The sequence below is a fragment of the Labeo rohita genome, chromosome 16 (genome assembly GCF_022985175.1).
Source record: "Labeo rohita strain BAU-BD-2019 chromosome 16, IGBB_LRoh.1.0, whole genome shotgun sequence".
NCBI classification, from domain to species: Eukaryota; Metazoa; Chordata; class Actinopteri; order Cypriniformes; family Cyprinidae; genus Labeo; species Labeo rohita.
Genome location: NC_066884.1, coordinates 36039961 through 36063235, shown reverse-complemented (window position 1 = coordinate 36063235; position 23275 = coordinate 36039961). Strand labels below are relative to the sequence as shown.

The following is a 23275-nucleotide window of genomic DNA, read 5'->3' as shown; positions in this document are numbered from 1 at the left end:
CAAATGAGGTCTGGTTTCGCGTTATGTCACGCGAACAGCGGCAGCGCGCACAGTCCAGAGATGCGATCGCACGGAGTGGATCATATACGCGAATCGACATACAGTACAGACCAAAAGTTTGGACACACCTTCTCATTCACTCATTCAAAGAGTTTTCTTTATTTTCATGACTATGAAAATTGTAGATTCACACTGAAGGCATCAAAACTATGAATTAACACATGTGGAATTATATGCATAACAAAAAAGTGTGAAACAACTGAAAATATGTCATATTCTAGGTTCTTCAAAGTAGCCACCTTTTGCTTTGATTACTGCTTTGCACACTCTTGGCATTCTCTTGATGAGCTTCAAGAGGTAGTCACCTGAAATGGTTTTCACTTCACAGGTGTGCCCTGTCAGGTTTAATAAGTGGGACTTCTTGCCTTATAAATGGGGTTGGGACCATCAGTTGTGTTGTCCGGAAATCAGGTGGATACACAGCTGATAGTCCTACTGAATAGACTGTTAGAATTTGTATTATGGCAAGAAAAAAGCAGCTAAGTAAAGAAAAACAAGTGGCCATCATTACTTTAAGAAATGAAGGTCAGTCAGTCCGAAAAATTGGGAAAACTTTGAAAGTGTGAGAAGGTGTGTCCAAACTTCTGGTCTGTACTGTATATTAAACATTTTTAAAACTACACAGCCTCAACATGATTATGATCACTATTTTGTTTTAGCAAGAGTTTCATATTGAATCTAGGGGGTAATCATTTAGACTGTGGCTGTCAAATGTGGCTTTACCGAGCTCAACGGCTGAGCAGATATAAATGAAACGCTTTTGGCTATTTTAAAGAGGGGGCGTGGCTGATTGATATGTCCCGTCCTGTTTTCCTGTGTCAGTTGAAAATATGTCACCAACACAACGCTGTGTGTTTCAAGGCACTTCAGTGGACCTTTAATGTTGTTATAATGCAAGAAAAATTTGAAAATAAATGCAATGCATACAATACAGTTTAAATTAGTTTCATGTATAAATAATTTGTATAATGACTTTCTTGTTTTTTTTTTCTTGTTTATTGAATACTCAAATTAAATGGATTCCATTTGGCATTATAGCTGCCATTGAAATGCTTAAACTGGAAAAAAAGTATTGTAGGATATATATTAACAAATTTCACTCAAGAATTCCTTTGTGGAAAACTTTGTTTTTCTACCTCCACAAGTGCATTATGTTGCCTTGTTTATCTAAAAGTGCACAATTCCTTGTTTTAAACCTAGCTAAAAGCCATGTGTTGACCGAAACACAGTAGACTTTAATTATATCTATATATTGTGAAATTGCGACATTTCCGTGTCAATCCATGTTCATTTTTACCGCGAACAATGCGCTGTTGCTTTTTAGCGCGTGCAGCACAGCAAAAATAGACTTGGTGTGGAAACAATCGCTGCACAGATGCACCGCTCCTGAAATGAAATGCTCTAATCCATTAACATTGGTGCAAAGGACAAGAATCTTAATGTTTTTTTGGAACCAAAAAAAACAAAAGAAACTCAGAAACATTAATGAACATTGATTAATAAATCAATAAATCTGTTTGTTGTAAGTAAAGTTAAAGGAGAAGTCCTCTTCCAAAACAACAATTTACAAATAATGTACTCACCCCCTTGTCATCCAAGATGTTCATGTCTTTCTTTCTTCAGCTGTAAAGAAATTATGTTTTTTGAGGAAAACATTTCAGGATTTTTCTCCATATAATGGTGCCCCGATTTTGAACTTCCAAAATGCAGTTTAAATGTAACTTCAAACGATCACAAATGCGGTTGTAAACGATCCCAGCCGAGGAAGAAGGGTCTTATCTGGCGAAACAATTGGTTATTTTCATTTAAAAAATGGCTCAAGACAGTTAGTGTATGTCGAAAAACTCTGATCGTATTTTCTCCCTCAACTTCAAAATCGTCTTATATCGCTGTTTTACCTTTTTTGTTAAGGGTGTTTGATCTTCTTTGCATGTTCACTTTGCAAACACTGGGTCAAGACCAGCAGTGATGTAGGATGATTTTTAAATGATTTTTAAAGGTGAGGGAGAAAATACGATCAGAGTTTTTCGACATGTCCTGAACCAGAATACACAGAGTTCAGTGAGAGCAAGACAAGACAAGCGCTTGAGATTAAAAAGTATATAAATTGTATTATTTTTGTTAAAATAACCAATCGTTTCGCAAGATAAGACCCTTCTTCCTCGGCTGGGATCGTTTACAACTGCATTTGGGATCGATTGAAGCCACATTTAAACTGCATTTTGGAAGTTCAAAATCGGGGCACCACATCCCCGGCCATTGGCAGGCATGGCAAAAAATTAGTTTTAGGCCCTGGTTGTATGTGTTAATGTTATTTAATAGATGTGAGCTAACATGAACTAATTTTAGAGTCCTTATTACATGTACCTACTGTAGTAATACCAGTAAATTATGCATAATTACATGCAACTATTACTAAACCAAACCCTAATCCTAACCCTATAGTAAGTACATTGCTAATTAATATTACTCAATACTTAAATCCGTAATTACACTGTTACAAAGAACTGTAAAATAAAGTTTAATTTAACCAACAATAAACTGATGGGTTTTTTTTTGGTTTTTGGTTGTTTGTTTTTTAACTAATATTAACAGATCAATAAACAGTGCAAAGACCTGTTTAAACCAAGAGTAACTGTAAATATCACTAAAATGATAGCTATATTATTTTTCACATTAGTGCACAATATCATTCTGGTTTTTCTAAGCACATGCCGCTGTCGTCTGCCGCTTTAGATCCTTCCACTCTTTAACGGTGCTCATTGTTAATTAACTGTAACTAATGGGACCTTTTTGTAAACTATTACCTAATTACCAATACTGCTCATCCATACTAGGAATGGTTGACTTATTACTCATGCAATAAAACATGTGGCAGTATAATTTTGTCTTAGCACTGTATGTTCCTGTCTTTAGGGAGTTCATCTGTGGGACCTGCAGGACCGGGTATTAGTCAGGAAGTACCAGGGTGTGACTCAGGGCTTCTACACCATCCACTCCTGTTTTGGCGGCTATAATGAAGACTTTATTGCCAGTGGCAGTGAAGGTAAGAACGGCTGCATCTCAGTGTAATGGACTGAACGCGTCCGGCAGAGATCTGATGGCATTTGTGATCTGTGTGTTCTCTCTAGATCACAAAGTTTACATCTGGCACAAGCGTAGCGAGCTGCCCATCGCCGAGCTGACGGGTCACACGCGCACGGTCAACTGCGTGAGCTGGAACCCCGTGCTGCCGGGCCTGATGGCCAGCGCCTCGGATGATGGCACCGTGAGGGTCTGGGGTCCCGCACCCTTTCTGGACTCCCAGGAGACCGAGGGGCTTACGGGTACGAACCTCTTCATCAGTCAAAATGCTGCTGAATTGATGTAAGTGGGTGGTTAACATGAAACTACTGAACTCCATCTAAAAATATTCAACTGGTAAACTAGAGAACAACTTTAAACAGCGTTTTGTTAATTGTCTCCTAATGCATGCTGTTTTTATGAGCTCATATGAGTAACAGATTATATGAAATATATGTACTGCGTGTAAAAATTCAGCACTAGGCCATTTAAAAATAACTAGCCAAGGCAAAAAACTAATTGTAAAATGAGCTGAAAAACCTTAATTGAATGAAGTAATGATCAGTTACTGTAACACATAATTATTCAGACACCAGATATAATTTTTTATGTTTTTTTACTAGTGGGTGCAGTACACTTTAGTTCATTTATGTAAGTGAGGATAACAAAATAAAGTAACTTGTGACACATTATATCCAAAAATTCTTCATACAGTGGACTGCCAGTAAAACTGATACACATTTAGGTCCAAAGATTGTTCAGACACATTGACCTGACCATGTTTTGCTTTATAGTAATATTAATATTGCTTTATATCAATATTAATATTAATAGGACCAAAAATTATTCAGACACATTGACCTGACCATGTGTTTTTTCTTTAATTGCTAATGCAACCTTTTTAGACCACATACTGAACAAAATTAAGCATTGCTTGGTCATTGGTCAACCTAAATTGATATCTAATTGTGTACATAAATTTAGTTGCTGACCGCTATTCAACCTAATTCATTACATACCTTTCTATCAAAGTTATCTGACATTATAAAGATGAATTTGTTCTGACACAGTTTAACTCTGAGTTCTTGTCATATTTTATTACCATTTTCTAAACTATAGCGAATAAACTGATAATGTGAGAAATGCTGAAGGTGTCTGAATTTTGATTTGACTGTATATGATTAAAAATATGCACTTATGTTAACCTACATTTTTTAAGGTTAATTTAAAAACAAAAAACAAAAACAAAGAAATGACGACAAATGGATAAGCAACATGTCAACTACTCATTTGAAATAGAGTAAATGTTAGCACAGATTTATTCAGCAAGTTGCCAAAGTTTCTTTAGTTCAACTTAAAAGTAGTTAAAAGGAAACAGATTAAAATTTAAACTCTATAGGTCCATGATCCAAAGCCAAGGGGTTAATTATTATTATTATTATTATTATTATAAATGTTAAAATAATTATACAAAATATTATATAAATATAATACAAAATTTGTATTAATTTATAAATTCAAAAAAAGTAAAAGCAAACTGTTTAAAAAAAAAAACTTTTAAAAAGTTAAAAATAAAACATTTCACATGACCATATTATTATAAAACAATAATAAAAGGTAAGTTATGAAAATGTTGTAAATGCAATTGTTTAGACATGCTTTTAGATGATTAAAATTGAATTATTAAAACAACAACAAAAAAATAATTCAGAAAAATCAACATTTTTAATGTCATCTAAGAGTATGAGTTGTAGTAAACATACAGGTGCATCTCAATAAATTAGAATGTTGTGGAAAAGTTAATTTATTTCAGTAATTCAACTCAAATTGTGAAACTCGTGTATTAAATAAATTCAATGCACACAGGCTGAAGAAGTTGAAGTCTTTGGTTCTTTTAATTGTGATGATTTTGGGTCACATTAACAACATTCTAATTTATTGAGATGCACCTGTATGCGTAATCACTGATATAATTATGAGAGGGTTTTTGGAAATATTTGAGTTTGAGAAAACTTGGTATAGACAGCTAATAAAAATTACAAAAATGCACAACAAAATTACTAAGACTTTAAAATTACCGTAAAAACAAAAAATTATTACAGCAAAATCTGGTTCAAAATATTAGCAAAAACTATAATGGTATCATCAGGGTTATTATGATACTAAAATAACCGTGTTGCATGCACACCCTCCAGTATTCCTTACTTATATTTTTCATTTTAAAAAAAATGTCTAATTAACAATGTGGCTGGTATAAACAGTAAATAGGATTTTCATTATACTATAAATTCAGTTGAAAGCTCACTGTTAAAAGCGTTTTTATATGTATGTGTCTATCTTCTGTACTGTAGTGAAAACTGAAATGCCATAAAATTAAAATTGAAATTTTGTGCCTGTTAGCTTTGAGGCTAAAATGTATTTGGTAGCGTACTCATTGTATTTGTACATTTTTAAAAATTCCTGTAGAAGTTTTCATAACCAATATGGCATTTCAACATGGAATTATATTGGAAAAATATTTTCATTTTGTGGTTTAACCACAAAATTGGTGTTGAAACTGGACTTAACAACTCTTAAATATGGTCTTAAACATGCTTCTGGAACTCAAATGGATTTCATTCAGATTCAGGAATTAAACTGAGCTTGTTTGTAATGTTGTGGTTTTGGTCTGTATCTCTGCTTCTGTTCTCCTGTAGAATGCTATAGCATGGACAGTTGATGTTGACTCTGGAGCAGATGTCCACTTTGGAAAACATACAGTGAGACACACTATAGACTTTGTGAATGAAGAACGAGAAATGAAGTAAATCTAATGGCAGACGGATGTTTTTTCCTGGCGATTTCACATCCCCACCCGCAGCGCAGCGGACACATGAAGCCGGCGGCTGCCCTTCACCATCTGACTTCACATCCGTGTGGCGGCACCAAACGGACACGCTACACGCCTCGCCCGAGGGCACGCCCCTCCTCGGCTCAAGCCCCTCCCCCTCTTCCCTACACTGCATCCTGAGTGGACGACTGCCTCCTGAAGCCACACCCACCCAAACACACACACACACGGACAAGCATCGTTCAGATCGTTATTTATTACGGCTTTAATTTATTATTGTGAATGAATCAAGGCCTCAGGCTTGCTTTGTGTTCTGTACAATATTCACTCGTCGAGGGGACAAAAAAAATGTGCAGACTCTCGCACGTGTCGGAGAGAGAACAAATCATATCTTTATTTTTCAGCATGAACTTCTTTTAGCCACCTCGTATGCTTGAAAGTAAGTGTCTTCACCAGCAGAGATATAAGATATTGTTTTCGTTTCCCTCACGACTATTTTAAATGACTGAATTTACAGGCATTTTTTAACAGATAGATATTCGTTTCGTTTCGAAAAGTCCAATCACAACCCCACTATTTTCATTGCTTATGGTACTTTATTCTGAGAGCGGGAAGTGATGGATTATTATTCTTTAGTCTTGAGATGTAAGATTTACGAAGAAAGACGCATAATAGGACAGGACAAAACAGGTTGTTTTTGGCAACGGGGTCGAAGACAAACTAAGCTAGGCTCGCTAAGACTCACAGCATGCTAATGCCACACGAATGAGCTGACGTCACGTTCCACATGTAAATACGGGCCTTCAGCGTGCGTACTTTGCCTTTGTTAGGTGTTCGTGACGTGCTCGAGGTCATTTTTGCAGTGAATGTTCAGGCTCTCGGTGTGAGGCGAGTGGTTTTGTCACGGTAAGTACGTCAGAACGGACTCCCATATGTTTCCGAGTTCAATTTCTATGATGTTCATCTGTTTTTGTTTTTTGTTTTTTGTTTTTTTCCCTCCTCTTTGGTCTCGTTTCCTCTCGTATGATCACATCTTCACTTTTTATTTTTTTTTTAAAGCTTTTCAGACATGTATATGATTGCTCATCAGCTTTTCTTAGTTTTATTGGCTTTTATTTTGGGTTGATTAATTTGTTTTGCTTCATTGCTTTTTCCCTTGTATTATCGTATAACGGATGTCTTGGCAAGTGGCCTCTTAAATGCTTTTTTCTATTGGTGAATTTCTTATACTTTCGTACCATATGACGCATTAGTACACGCAGGTGTACCCGTAATGATTTAGGTATTCAGAGTGTCATCACTCACCTACTATGATTTATTCTGTAATTATGTGCTCTTCATATGCATATATATGAAGAATCTATAGATATATAAATATATATATATATATATATATATAAAAATATGTGTGTGTATTTCTTGCCATGTATCCTCCCTTACAAATGTTAACCGTTTCTCACCTGCATCAGGTAAACTCCTTGTACAGGTTATTTGCTCCCTGACCAGCCGAACCTGTTCCGTTAGCGAGGAGTGACGCGCACAAACGAAAAGACAAAACAGGTGCATGCAGAAACACCCTCACACATATGCGAGATCTCACCGAATCGTGGTGTTGTACGTTCTGGTTTATGCAACTGAACTTTCCTTTCCTTCTGAATATTTGTGTTTCATTTCAGTCTTAGTTTGACTTTCTTGTGCTCTGAGGCGGTGTAACAGGCGGGGTGACGGTAACGGTAGCGCCCTGGTGGAGTTCTGGGCTACGACTAAGTTTATTGCAGTCAGGTTCTGAGGATCTGTTTTGCATTTCAGTGTGTTATTATTCTAAGTGATTGTACTATTATGTAATGTTCTGTAGGAGAGGTGTTATGTATACATACTTTCAATAAAGCATTCAGGGTTTTAAACTATCTGGAGTAAGTCCTCACTTTTGTTAGATGAGTGGTTGATCTGAAAGGAATGCTGATGGAATTTCTGTCATAATTTGGAATCCATCTTGCAGACATCAAATAAGAACCTGTTAGATCAGGGGTGCCCAAACTCAGTCCTGGAGGGCCAGTGTCCTGCAGACTTTAGCTCCAACCCCAATTAGACACACCTGAACCAGCTAATCAAGCTTTTTCTAGGCATACTAGAAATGTCCCGGGAGGTGTGTTGAGGAAGGTTGGAGCTAAACTCTCCAGGACTGAGTTTGGGCACCAAACCTGAGTTAGAAGAACCTGAATGTTTATGACTGTAAAGATTGTTTTAAGAGTGTTTAGTCAGAGTTATAGTTGGCTAAAACTAAATCAACACTAAAACCATTAACAAAATGTCTTGGGCTCAGGGGTGCCCACAGTCAGTCCTGGAGGGCCGGTGTCCTGCAAAGTTTAGCTCCAACTTGCCTCATCACACTTGACGGGAAGTTTCTAGTATGCCTAGGAAGAGCTTGATTAGCTGGTTCAGGTGTGTTTAATTAGGGTTGGAGCTAAACTCAGCATGACACCAGCCCTCCAGGACCGAGTTTGGGCACCCCTTGTTTAGTTGAAGCTTTGAGAAAAGTCAGTTTCTCTGAAAAACTGAAGCCTGACTGAATCATGTTTATGCAAATGCACAAACAAATGGCATTTTAGGCTGCCAAAACAGGCAGAGCCATCTGCCAATGTAAGTTGATGCTGAATGCCATTTCATCAAAATCTTTTGACTGAGGAGCGGCAAGCATCGACAGCCACCTATGCAGTGTTCTTTTACGTTATCTCAGGAAACCAAGGTTACGTTGGTAATCGACACGTTCCCTTATTGATACGGTTCACTCTCATTGCTTCAGTTTAGCTGACCATTTGTGGAACGAAATCCAAAAGCACCATGCTAAAAGCACAAAATAGAAACCCGTCCTGTGAGCCCAGCCGCAGGGTACTTAAGGTTAAGGGCTGTAATACAGTGTTTTTGAGTCCTGGAGACCCTCTGCACATTTTGTGTGTCTCCCTTGTTTAACACACCTGATTCAGATCATCAGCTCATTATGAGAGAGATCCATGTGCTGAACTGAGTGTGTCAGATAGGGGAGACATAAAAAATGTGCAGAGCAGTGGGTCCTCAGGACCAGGATTAAAAACCACTGCCGTAATAGGTTGCATGGGCTAATATTAGAGTGGAACTACAACTCACCCAGAAACTATGAGGTTTAGGTCATGATGCCCTAAAGCAGGCTCGACCACCACTAGGGTCATAGGCTGGTTAAAGGAGAAGTCCAGCAATTTACAGATAATGTACTCACCCCCTTGTCATCCAAGATGTTCTTGTCTTTCTTTCTTCAGTCGTAAAGAAATTGTTTTTTGAGGAGAACATTTCAGCAGTGTTCTCCATATAATGGACTGATATGGTCCCCCAATTTTGAACTTCCAAAATGCAGTTTAAATGCGGCTTCAAACGATCCCAAATGCGGTTGTAAACAATTCGCATATCTAGCGAAACGATCTGTTATTGTCATAAAAATAATACAGTTTATCTACAGGCAGTTCAGGAGTTCAGGCAGAGCACGACAAGACGAGCGTTTGAGATTAAAAAGTATTTAAATTGTATTTTTTTTATGAAAATAACCAATCGTTTCGCTGGATAAGATCATTCTTCCTCGGCTGGGATCATTTACAACCGCGTTTGGGATCGTTTGAAGCCGCGGTTAAACTGCATTTTGGAAGTTCAAACTTGGGGCACCACATCAGTCCATTATATGAAGAAAAATCCTGAAATGTTTTCCTCAAAAAAAAACAGTTTCTTTACGACTGTAGAAAGAAAGACATAAACATCTTGGATGACAAGGGGGTGAGTACAATATCTGTAAATTGTTGTTCTCCTTTAAGGTGAGAATATAAGTGCCTTAAGGGCAGAGACGTCCAAGCTATAAAACCTGGCAAAGGTAGATGGGGAGGACCAGCCAGCTGCTGCACAGATGTCATCAATGAAGAGGCCATACCCCTGGTGGAGTCACCACTCTAACTCTAACAGGACACTGTAAACCCGAGGAGGAGCTAGTGCTATTGCATCCAGTATCCAGCGGGATTGATTTTTTTTTGCAGCCTCAAAAAGCTGTTTTAATTGCCGAAACTGGCTAAGAGAACTCTGCATATACTCTGAGACCCCAGACCACAGTCTGCACAGAGTAAGTGCAAGGTAAGAGCAGAGAGGGTAATGACCTATGTGCCCTGAACGGACTAGAGAGCACCTTACCTTAGAGGCACATAGCAGTGATCGTACAAGAGCATAGTTTAATGCAGTGGCTGCCATGCATATGTTAAGCGTGCAAGGGGTACAGGCGTTATCCAGCAGCTCCTGTAGGAAGAATAATGTGAACGCAGTGTCACGAAACAAAGGGTCTATGTTCTCTGGGCTGTGCATCAGTTAAAGAAGATGGACCACATAAAGCCATCAGGCCGTCAGCCAGCGTCTGTCAGGCCAGTTTGTTTGGTGTGTTCCACACATCGGCTTTCATCAGACTCACAACAGTGGGAGTTTTTCTGATTCAACAGGTTGAATCCACATCGGGGCTGTCGGTGCAAATGAGAACTTTGACTGGATGTTCAGTTTAGCGAACAAATCAGTGCTGGAGAATTAAAGCAAAAGTGTTAAAAACGAGTAAGTAAACGAAGGTGGAATGAACAGAAGACTGTTCTAATGTTACGTGATCTTACCCAAGCCTTCCAATATGTGAATATTTTCATAACAATATGACCGCTTAAAATGAATAAAGTTAACAAAACTGACGTTCAAAATGGTAAGCAAACTCTGCTTTTGTTTACGTTTTGTATATCTGCATATATCTTGTATATCCTGGTTTCAGTTTCTTCTTTTTAATGACAAATATATACAGGTGCATCTTTTTTAAAAAATTAGAATATTCTAAAAAAAAAAACCTTTTTTTTTTTTTTTTTTTTTGTAACTTATTTCAAAAACTGAAACTTTCATATATTCTAGATTCAATACATGTAAAGTAAAACATTTCTAATTTTTTTTTTTTTGTTTTGGTTTAATTTCAATGATTAGAGCTTGCAGCTCTAGTATCTCAAAATATTAAATTATTTTCTAAGGTCTGATCTGATCTATCAAGTTGAGACATACAGCGCCGTTGCGCTCCGGGCATCCCGCGTTTGAATCCCAACTCGATGACCTTTCCTGATCTCACCCCCCTTCTCTCTCCCACTTCACTTCCTGTCAATTCTGATCTGTCCTATCACAATAAGAAAAAAGAAAAAAAAAACAGATTATTTATGCACTCGGCAGCACAAATTACAGCATCAGTAAAGCACGGCATGTAAGCGATCAGCCTGTGGCACTGCTGAGGCACTATTGAGCCCTCAGCTCGTCTGTATATTGTTGGATCGACTGGTTTGCATCTTTCTCTTGAAAATATCCCATAGATTCTCAAAGGGGTTCAGGTCAGGCATGTTGGGTGGCCAGTCAAGCACAGTAATATCATGGTTAGCAAACCACCTGGATATGGTTTTGGAACTGTGGGCAGGTGCTAAAGTCCTGCAGGAAAAGGAAATGAGCGTCTCCATAAAGCTTGTCAGCAGAAGGAAGCATAAAGTGCTCCAAAAGTGGCTGCACTGACTTTGGACTTGATAAAACACAGTGGACCAACACCAGCAGATGTCACAACACCCCAAATCATTACTGACTTCAGAAACTTCACACTGGACTTCAAGCAGCTTGAATTCTGTGCCTCTCCAGTTTTCCTTTAGACTCTGAGATCATGATTTCAACATGAAATGCAAAATTTACTTTTATCTAAAAAGAGGACTTTGGACCACTGAGCAAAAGTCCAGTTCATTTTCTCCTTAGCCCAGGTAAGATGCTTTTGACGTTATTTCTGTTTCAGAAGTGGCTTGGCCTCTTTCTTGAAGACGTCTGAGTGTGGTGACTCTTGATGCACTGACTCCAGCTTTATTATACGACTTGGCTTTGCTTGACAGTTTTCTCGAGCTTGCGGTCATCCCTGTTGCTTGTGCACCTTTTCCCACCCAATTTCTTCCTTCCAGTCAACTTTGCATTTAATATGCTTTGATACAACATTCTGTAAATTCTTCTGGATCATTGCCAAGTCAGCAGTCTTCCCCATTATTGTGGTTTCAATAAACAAGAGATACCTGGAATTTATACTGTAGGGATGGACATTTAATGAAACTTAAATGTAAATATTCTAATATTTTGAGATTCTCTTTCATGAGCTGTAAGCTGTAATCATCAAAATTAAAACAAAAAACTTTTGAAATGTTTTACTTTACATGTAATGAATCTAGAATATCTAGAGAAAATCTATAGTCTGTGCGGTGTGTTCAAGCACAGCTTTTTGGTCCAGACACTGTTGACGCAAGGCGACAACCCCGTCAGCTTTTGTCGCTACTAGTTCTTTGAAGTCGGAGTGGCGTGTCCCAGCCTTAAGGGCACCACATGGATACATCTTCTGGGTTATTTACGCTTTAATTTGAATGAAAACAGCGTATCCGTGTGGTGCTGCTCACACAGAACAACGTATGCAGTCCATCGGATACTCTCCAAAATGGTGCTGCGGTGACACAGATGAGACTAATTGTTGAATAAAATCGTTATTTTTATTTTCTTTGTGTACAAAAAGTATTCCCATCACTTCATAAGACTCAGATTGAACCAGTAATGGCAGATGGACTATTTTGGCAATGCTTTTAATACTTTTCTGGGTCTTGACAGTGGGACAGCCACAAGCCTCCCAGTTTTCATCCAAAATATCTTAAATTGTGTTCCGAAGACGAACAAAACTTTTATGGGTTTCATGGGGGTAAGTAATTAATGACTAAATTTTCATTTTGGGGTGGAGTAACCCTTTAAACTGATGCAATGCGAGTAAACCGTATCGATAAGGGAACTTTCATTACCTGAATTTAAATTACTTTAAATTATATATATGAAATTATATATAAAATTTCAAAATATTAATTAATAAAAACATTTCTAAAAATTGTTAAATCAATATTAAAACTAAAACCTAAATTATAAATGAATATTTGTAAAATAAAATTAATAAGTTACAAAAATTACTAGAGCTTTAAAATAAAAACAGAACATCTTTTAACAAAAACTAACCTTAAAAACATAAATATAATTTTAATAATTAATAAAAAAAAAAAAACTATAGTAGTATCTAAGTAATACTAAAAATGCTGGATTAAATTACAGAAGAAAAACCTCTATGCAACCTACAGTTCTGAGAAATATCCAACATAATTAGGTTTTCCATTTTCTCTTATCAAAATTTCGTTTTAAAACAAAACTGGATCACAAAGCATAATGTGCATTAAAGTGAATACAAAGGAAATGTGAAATCGTGCTTGTTCATGATCATCTTTTTATTTAATAAACCCCACAAACGCAAATTTTCAAAAGAACTAAACAAAACCGATGACACAGATCTCACATGCTTACAAACAAACCCTCTCAAATGATGAGACATGAACAGCTATTGAACAGGGCTATTCAATGCAGAACACTGACTGATAAAACTCAATGAAGATCATGTGACAACTGCGTAGTGTTTGAACAAAACCACACCCGCTTACCCAGCATTCATTAACCTCAACAAAGGTGAATTCCCAAAAAAAGAAAAAAAAAATCAATTCAAAATCAGAGAAGAGAATTTTGTGTAAAGAAAATGACACCTGTTTTTAAGGACCATTTCGATTTTTTTGTACAGTATTTCCAAGACAATTAAGCTCAACAGGCAGCACAGCAAATACTATGATATGTAAATACAAAACATACTTTATGATTTCAATTCAATGAATTACAGTGAAAGAGAAATGTGCTTAATTTTCATTAAAATAACATTTAAAAATATCTTAATGGTTCTAAACATTGCCTTCAGTTTCTTTAAACAAAATATCATTTATTTCTTGTGATTTTGGTGTCCAAGTTTTGAGAGATTCACCCCTACAAGGATGAAATTTCATTCTAACGTCAGCAAATATCAGGTGGTCTGATCTGATCAAATTCTGACACGTTCTTGAACCTAAAAAGCAGGAGACACAAAACCAATCATATCTGCTCAAAAACAAGCCATTGAAATGTCATTAGCAGGAAGTTGATCAAATGGCTCAGATGTGATTCAGAGCGGATCTGAATCAGAGAGGCTGTGATGAACATATTAGCGCTTGTTCTGGTAATTCTACAGCTCCTTTGAGTCACGAGCCGTTCAGCTGTAAACAAGTTCACATACACAGACAACGCTTCCAGCGACGGGAAGTTTACAAAAGCGTGCAAGTGGATAAAGAAGAAAATCAAGAATATGTCCAGCTCATCAAAAGAAAAATGATGCATACATTTCTAACCACTGAGATCTCTTGCACTGACATTCAGATGACAAGCAAGCACATTTTGATTCTAATTTGTCATTATTATAATACAAAAAAAAAATTGAATTGAATTGCAAAAAATTTAAATGGTAATACATCACAGTAATAGTTGTACCACTGAAATTTTATTTTAAAAAACAAAACAAGCATGGAGTGTAATAAGAATTATTAAAAAAAAAAAAAAAAGCTCATTACAGTAATGACACAGTGCAAGTTAAAATGTGCTCAATTGTCATAATCATAATGCCAAAACTCTTGGTCCTAAAACAAGCTTCATTTTCTTTGTGTAAAACTTGTTTATTTTAGTTTTGAGGGTGAATGTATGAAATCTTGTTTCTGCCACAGGATAAAAATAAATGAAAAGGGTAATTGCGACTTTTTTTTCTGAGTTATGATTTATATCACAATTTTGAATTTGATCAATCAATATCTTGCAATTCTGAGAAGTCAGAATTGTTCGGTATAAACTAAGTTCTGCAATTGCACATTTATTTGTATTTTTTATGAGTTTGTATTGCCTACTTCTGAAACAAAATCCGAATACATCTTGCAATTCATATTATTTTCTCAGAATTGCAAGTTTATTCTGTTTTTATTTCGCAATTCAGAACTGACATACAAAGAATATAAACTCAGAATTACAAAATATATTCACACTTTGCTTCTCACAATTTGAGAAAAAGAATTGTGAGATATAAACTCGAAATTCAGACTTTTTTTGTAATTCTAAGTTCTCAAGTTCTCAACCTTGCAATTCTGAAACAAAATCCTACTGTATCTCGCAATTCTGACTTCTTTCTCAGAACTGTGAGTTTATTCTTAAAATTCAGAACTGCAAGAAAAAGTCTGAATAGTAAGAAACTCAGATTTGTAAGAGAAAAAACTGAATTGTGTGGTAAAGTGTCACAATTACCTTTATCACTTTTTATTCCATTTGTGGAAACTAGCTTCCATTTGAGTGTGAGCTGGCCGTGGTCAAACATGTTGTGTGATTCAGTGCGATTGTCTTGATGCTTCAGCCCTGAGAAGCAGTGCAAGATGCTGAGAAACCGAAGTGAAGTGCAGAGACGCGAAGGGAGGAAAGCGTACGTGGCGGCGCTCGCTTCATCGGGGTCTGTGGTCAGCAGATGAGCCGTTTCTCCGAGGGTCAGTAGTGAGCATGTGATGAGGAGAGCTGTGCTGATCTTCTGATTGGGATGCATGGAGTTCATTCACAAAATGTAAAGGCCAGTTCATGATTTGGCAGTTTGTGTTGTGAAGACGGTCGCAGGTCAGTCGTTGATGAGAGCCAGGATCATGCTGAAAAAAAATAACAAACTTTATTTACACTCAACTTTAACACAACCAGCTCTTTAACATTTCACCTGTAAACTGAAATGCATAAGGAGATCATTTTTAGATTTTACGTGATTTGATTAAGTTTTGTTGAATGCTGTATGCAAACGTGATACAAAACAAAACAAAACAAAAAACTCTTTTTCCACCTATTTAGTCTGACTATATAATAATAATAATAATAATAATAATCAATAATGAATTAATTAATTATTAATAGTAATACTTATTCTTACTATTATTACTACCAATAATTGTTGTTATTGGTAATAATTAAGTTCAAAATATTTTATTTTATTATTTAAATAAAATTGTGCAATAATGTAAAAGAGTATTTAATAAAAATATGATAACTATTATTATTATTGTTGTTAACAATAATCATGACAATAAAAAGCAATAATAAAAAGTATTATTTAATATGTAGGTTAATATTATTTAGTTAAAAAAATAAATCTGAATAAAAAAAAAAAATTACTATTGCAATACTATGCTACTGTAAAGTAAAAAAAACATTTAATAATTACTGTTAATAAAAACTAATACTACTGTTATTATTCATAAAAAAATAAAATATTTAGTAAATGGTAAAAAATAAAATGATCGCTGTTATTGTTGTTAATAATAAACAATAAAATACTGATAATAATAGTAATTCTACTATTATTAAAATGTTTTTTTTTTAATGTTATTATTACTTAAAGACATTTTGCTATTGCAATACTATTTTGCTGTAAATTAAAATGCAGTTACTACTATTATTTTATTTCACAGAACAACAGTAAAATGTGACCCTGAACCACAAAACCAGTTATAAGGGTCAAATTTTTGAAATTGAGATTTATATATCTTCTGAAAACTGAATAAATAAGCAATAAATTGATGTATGGTTTGTTAGGATAGGACCATATTTAACGAGATACAACTATTTAAAAATATGGAATCTGAGGGTGCAAAAAAAAAAACACCTTTAAAGTTGTTCAAATAAAGTTCTTAGTAAAGCATACTACTAATCAAAAATTAAGCTGATATATTTACGGTAGGAAATTTACAAAATATGTTCATGGAACACGATCCATACTTAATATCCTAATAATTTTTGGCATAACAGAAAAAAAAACAACATTTTGACCCATACAAGGTATTGTTGGTTATTGCTACAAATATACCTGTGCTACTTAAGACTGATTTTGTGGTCCAGGGTCATATATTACACATATTTATAGTAATTTCTTTGCTTTTTAAATATTAAAGCATAGAGATCCTAAAGCTTTTTTGTTAACAGCAGATTTAAGTTATACAATTGGTGGTTTTTGTGTTTTCAAATGCATATATAAGTGACCCAAAGCAGATGATTAATAGCCAGAAAAAGCTGTAGTATAAGCAGATAAGCAGAATAAGGCCAAGTGTTTTTTACCTGTACAGGTAGATGAAGAAGCAGAGAAGGTGGAAGCCCAGTTTGATCATGGACTCCTTCATGTGGGACTTAAGCTGGCCTCTGTTGTGGATCTCTGTGGGGTCGTACACTCCCATGTTCCCCATGGGAACCTTCATGTATCTGTTAACACATATTCATTACCGTTAGCTGGAGTATTCCTCGGGTTTATGTATAAACATTGTGTGTGCGAGGTGTGACGGGGCTGAATCACCTGTAAACGTTCCATGATGCCACAGGTAAGTTGAGCAGGAACACAAACCAGTGCATGGAGACCAACATCAGGACTGTGGCCAGAGCCTGAGCGATCATCTCAGGAATGACCCACTGAACACAAACCACAGCAACATCAACACACCGTCACAGACACAACAAAACATCAGCTCATTTACATTCATTTACAACAGTATCTGACATGTGGATTTTATCAGTAACACTTTACAATAAAGTGTCATTTGTTAACATTACTTAATCTATTAACTAACAGAAATACACAATGAACAATACATTACAGTATTTATTCATATTTGTTAATGATAGTTAATAAAAATGCAGTCGTTCATTGTTTGTTTACGTCAGTTCACAGCGCATTAACTAATGTAACAAACACAACTTGTGTTTTTAATAATGCATTAGTAAATTCTGGAATTAACATTAATTACATAAATAAATGCTGTAGAAGTACTGTTCATTCTTAGTTCATGTCAACCCTATTGTAAAGTGTCACTGTTTTATCTGTTCTGACATTGGAAATTTTAAATTTTAAATCACATTTCTGCTGTTTCCATGTCATTTAGGAATGCAAAATGAACTGAAAACCTGATTTAAAAAAATTACAATATTTATTTTATTTTATTTTATTTATTTATTTTAATAAAGAGGCAGGTGTCAAACTCAAATACTGAAATTCTGGCAGATGTAACCTTTAACACACTTAAAATTACTAAAAAAATTTAAAAACATGTTACACATAAACCTGTTATGTCTGTTAATACCACAATTAATATAAAAAAAGAATCACATATACATGTAATATATTATTTTTATTAATTAAATTATTATTAATTATTACTATACATATTTTATTAAATATTAACTTTAAATTAATAACAATTAATCATTGATTATATAATTTATAGTTGCCCTTTTCAGTCCTTACAGGGAAAAAAAGTTCAGCTTAACTGAAGAAATGCATTATTATTATTATAAGGAAAATTATTATTTTTTATGTTATATTATATCCTCCGTTGTCAATCGTTACATAATAAACAGTCTGTTAATGTTATTAAAAATGTATATTAGGGCGTAACAACTTCAGTGGAGACAATGTCTTAAAAAAATAAAATTAAAGAGAAAGATTTTTTTTTTAAATAGAAATGGTTGTTTCTACATCTATTCTAGATGTAGAAATGTTTCAGCAGTGGTTTATAAGTCTCAAATAACCTAATCTAGATGTAAAACCAGTTTAATGTGAATTTAAATGTGACATTTTATTAATAACATTAAATGAACTTTTCTGTAACGACTGACAATTCACGATCTAATGAAAACATAAAAAGTTAACTTAAGAATCACATGTGAAAATATAACGAAAACATAAAAATAATATATCATTCATTATCATAAATCAACAATCATTTAAAATAGGGCTGCACGATTTTGACAAAAATCATAATTGTTGATTATTCCCTTGAAATTGTAATTGCGATTATTAATTACGATGATCACAATTTACATTGAATGATGCTTTTAATAGCTTTATACCACTGTTTGAAGCAACTGCATGCCAAAAAAAACCTTAAGATAACTTGTAGGAAAAAAACACACACTCCCTCTTTCTCTTTCTCACACACACACACACACACACACACATCTGAAGAAAGCAGAATAATGTAAGTGGATTTTTGTGTGTGTGTGTGTGTGTAATTGTGCCTTTGAACGTTTACATAATTATGGCATCTGTAATTGTAATCACAATTACAAATTCGATTAATCGTGCAGCCCTAATTTAAAATATAATAAAGTAATACCAGTTCAATTAACATTTACCTGGTTTTGCATCTAAAACAATCAAGCTATTTGAGACACACAGTAGGGTCCAAAAGTCTGGAACATTTTTTTCTATTATGCATTAATTTCTAATCCATTTAATATGGTTTAACAGTTTGAGTAAAAACATATGAATTTTATGATTTCTAGCTGCCATTTGCGTTAATAGGAGCAACACCTAAGCGGAGCAAAACCTGATGATCATGTTCTCCAGCATGACCGGAGAAAAACACACTGTTCTTCAGTTAAAACCAGAACATTCTGTCTGTACAAAGACTCATATGATTCAATGTCACAAATTTACATGATTACACGACCCATTTCCTTGATCAGTCAAACAGGATTGGTGCAGAATCCTCATTTTTACATTCGCTTTCTATGCTGCGTTTAATTTGATCAAAGTTTAGGTACAAAAAAATAAAATAACACTCAGATTTGTGCTGTCAGATCTGAACCACACAGTCCATATCTGTAAATACCTCCTGTTTATCTCGAATAAATGAATTATAGACTAATAAAATTGTCATCAACCTCACAATTCACACTTACTTTGTTTAACTTGGAGCAGCAGGATCGAGCATTGATGTAGTCACATTCCAAATCAGACAGAGTAATAATCTGAGCATGGAGTTATGGGGAAATATACAGGCCATTAATCATCATTAATAACAACAATATAATCTGCCACTGCACTATGAGCACTCCTCAACCCCTAACAGGAGAAATCACTGTCAGCTCACACTTCACTGAAGACACGGCGCTTCAGTCAATCTTATTAAAACACGGTAATGCGGTAAAACACACATTATAAAGATAAATCATCATGAATGACAAACAAAACCTAAACAATCCGCATCTGGCCGCAATCACAGCTGCAGCTGCTGCGAACACGAACAAAACCACAAACCCTGCTGAGACCCGATCACTGACAGACAACTTCATTCATCTGAAGAGTTTATAAAGGATACGAAATACACGGAGAGGAATATTAAAGCACAGCAGTCGACGAGGGATAAAATGAACACGGCTGCCTCCATTTTTGCACTTCCGCTTTCAGCACTGCCACTGCCGCTTCCGGGTGATTCTTCTTTCGCGCTGCTGAGGCGTCGGTGTCGAGTGACTAGAGCGCCACCGCTCGGCGGAACCGAATCATTTCAACAACATGAGCTGAGTCCAGAGGTCAGAAAGATGCTGCAGCCTCACAAGCAGTGTTGGGAAGGTTACTTTGGAAATCTAATAGGTTATAGATTACAAGTTGCTTGATTTAAATTGTAATTTTTCAATTACTTTATTGATGTATCTTATTACTTTTAATTACTTTTTGATTACTTTTCTAAATTTCTAATATTTTCAACTGTTAATCATTTTGAAACACTTAAACCAGGCAGAGTGAACCTTACAGTAGCACTCAACACTGATTACTGTCAGACTTTCAAAATCTTTTATCGCTTGAATTAAGATTATAATAAGTAAGGGAAAACATACACTACCGTTTTTTTTTTTTTTTTAGAAATTAATACTTTTATTCACCAAGGATGTATTAAGTTAATAATTAAAAGTTTATTAAAAGTTAATAATAAATAATTTACATTGTTATAAAATATTTATATTTTGAATAAACACTGTACTTTTTAAACTTGTTATTCATGAAAGAATCCTGAAAAAAAAAAAATCACAGGTTCCAAAAAATATTTGGCAGCACAGCTGTTATTCTAATAATAAATCCGCCTATTAGATTGATTTCTGAAGGATCATGTGACACTTAAGACTGGAGTAACAGCTGATAAAAATTCAGCTTTTCATCACAGGAATAAATTCTATTTTAAAGTATGTTAAAATAAAAAACATTATTTTATATTGTAAAAACATTTTGCAATATTACTGTTTTTTTTTTTTTATATTTTTAATCAAATAAATGCAACCTTGATGAGCATAAGAGACTTCTTTAAAGACTATTACAAGTCTTACTGACCCCAAACTTTTTAACGGTAGTGTACATCTTTATTTTGCGATAACAACTGGCTACATTATCAACAACATTATCCCATCTATTACACAGCTGCTCGATAGATTATTTAGATGTTTCGTGTCACAATTATTAGACACGAAACACTGATCTGTTGAAATATTTGAACGTAAAGCTTCCATGAAGAAATCAGCTGCTAGCAAGTTCAAACTAGACATTTTAGGGATACAGTGCAGTCAGATCTAGATATTGTTTTTCATATAGTGTTCGTAAGAAACTTGCTTCTCAACTTATACTTCCAATTTTTGATTATTGTGATGTTGTTTATCAATCTGCATCAAAATTAGATCTTGCGCCACTCAATACAGTATATAATAGACTTTGCAGATTTGTTTTGGGATGTTCTTTTATTACTCATCATTGTATAATGTATGATGCACTCCAGTGGCCATCTTTGCATACAAGACGACATATTCATTGGCTTCTATTTCTTTTCAGATGTATTTATTTTAACTATCCTAGTTATTTACAACAATATTTTGTACCTTTTTCTTCAAATTATCAAGTTAGACATTCTGTTCAGACCTATTTCTTTGTTCCTTGTGTTAAAAAAACAATTGGTAAAAAAGCTTTTATGTTTAAAGCCCCTATTGATTGGAACAATTTACCTGCGTATATTCGAACTATTATATCATTTAAGATGTTTAAGCAAACTTTGTTTTCACAGTTTGCTTTGGTTTGTACATGTTATTATTGAAAATGGTACTGTTGTTTTTTTTTGTTTGTTTTTTTTTTCTTTTGTGTATTGGATCCACTGATCAGTGTATAGTGTATTTAGTATTAGGTGTTTTGTTGTATATTTGTTACTAGCTTTTAATGGCTAGTTAATCATTTTGTGGTGCTTTTTTTTTTAATTATCGTTTGTGTTTAGTGTTGTTTAAAGATGTATCGTTAATGTGTGTTTTGTTTTGTTTTATGTTGTGATTGTATTGCATTGTGTTCTGGGACCCCCTCGAAAACGAGATGGTACATCTCAAGGGGTTAATCCTAATAATAAATAGACATATCACTTTTCTTACACAACATTTCACCACATAAATAATTAAGTAGCAGTACTAGTTTGTTAGTTCTTATAATCCATTACAGTGTACAAAAAAAAAAAAAAAAATGGCAGCAGCTGCGTTTGTATGAAACAACAGAGCAAGTCCACGATACCAGGATGACAGAATTAAGAAATTGTCCACATAATATTGAATTAAGCATTAATATTTTATTAGCTAACCAAATGCAAAGCTTCCGCAAAGAAAACTTATCAAGCATATAGCGCTGACTTAATTTGCCACGAATGAGTCTGAGCTGTGTAATCATTTAATTTAAAGCACAGCCACCACAAATTTCTTTTTTTTTTTTTTTCACTTATATTTTTGGGCTTTTATGCCTTTTATTGTGATAGGACAGTAGAGAGATGACAGGAAAGAGCTGGGAGGAGAGAGGGGAGCGGGATTGGCAAAGGCCCTAGAGACGGGAATCGAACTCGGGTCACCGTGAGCGCAGTTGCGCTATATGTCATAACAAGATCATAACATAAATAACATCATAACAAGAAATAGTTTAATAGCTATGACACTGGGTTTGACATCAAATGTTATGACAGAAAACACGAACATCTAACAATGCCTTGGAAAAAACAATCTTAAAAAAGTTTATGCATAAACCCAAATAGGAAATAAAAAATAGATTTTAAAATAAGCATGTGTCCTATTCTGTGTCCTAAACTCCTGAAACATTGGTGTCTCATTTTAGAGCTGGGTGCGTGAAGAAATTCAGATGTAATCCCCAAAAGTAACTGTAATTTAATTACATATTTTTTTCAGTAACTGTAACTAATTACAATTACATTTATTTTGTAATTAAATTATGTAATTCCGTTACATGTAACTAGTTACTCCCCAACACTACTCACAAGATACTGTACTTCTATGGTTTGAATGAAATACACAGCACGCCTCAGTAAACTTAAAATTAAAAAAATGTAATCATAATACGGTCAAAAACGTAACTACCATCAAAAATGAATGAATTAATAAACAGATATTTAAAAATGTATAAATAATTTGCCTAAAATTGCTTTGGACGTATTTAAATCCGCCATACAAAAACATCATTGTTTTATTTTTGCT

General features: G+C 34.7%; 2 protein-coding genes across 4 annotated transcripts in view; one reads left to right on the top strand and one right to left on the bottom strand.

Annotated features, from left to right (window-relative positions):
• wdr26a (WD repeat domain 26a) overlaps window positions 1-7860 on the top strand; it is a 28134-nt gene extending 20274 nt beyond the window's left edge. Inside the window, exons 12-15 of one of the 3 annotated variants that reach the window (XR_007829401.1) lie at window positions 2977-3106; window positions 3192-3426; window positions 5820-7513; window positions 7630-7860. Coding sequence is in view for 2 of the 3 variants with exons in the window: in XM_051131378.1 (XP_050987335.1) it covers window positions 2977-3106; window positions 3192-3426; window positions 5820-5829 (375 nt within the window). In the remaining variant the exon portion in view is untranslated. Of the gene's footprint in view, window positions 1-2976; window positions 3107-3191; window positions 3427-5819 lie in introns of all 3 variants that reach the window. The other 2 variants (XM_051131379.1, XM_051131378.1) reach the window with 2 other exon arrangements.
• Window positions 7861-14637: 6777 nt separating this feature from the next.
• On the bottom strand, window positions 14638-20189 carry cnih4 (cornichon family AMPA receptor auxiliary protein 4). The gene is made up of 5 exons (XM_051132322.1): window positions 20098-20189; window positions 19679-19747; window positions 17295-17407; window positions 17063-17203; window positions 14638-15609 (listed from the first exon to the last, which is right to left on the bottom strand). The coding sequence occupies exons 1-5, from the start codon at window positions 20164-20166 to the stop codon at window positions 15582-15584; spliced, it is 420 nt and encodes a 139-aa protein (XP_050988279.1). The 5' UTR covers window positions 20167-20189; the 3' UTR covers window positions 14638-15581.
• Window positions 20190-23275: the final 3086 nt, after the last annotated feature.

Coding starts and splice junctions, on each gene's coding strand:
- cnih4 (XM_051132322.1), bottom strand. CDS start 20,166: ATGGAGGCAGCCGTGTTCATTTTATCCCTCGTCGACTGCTGTGCTTTA. Junction 17,408..19,678: donor GCTGCTCCAAGTTAAACAAA/GTAAGTGTGAAT, acceptor GTTTGTGTTCAG/TGGGTCATTCCTGAGATGAT. Junction 15,610..17,062: donor TTCTTCATCTACCTGTACAG/GTAAAAAACACT, acceptor ATTTTTTTTCAG/CATGATCCTGGCTCTCATCA.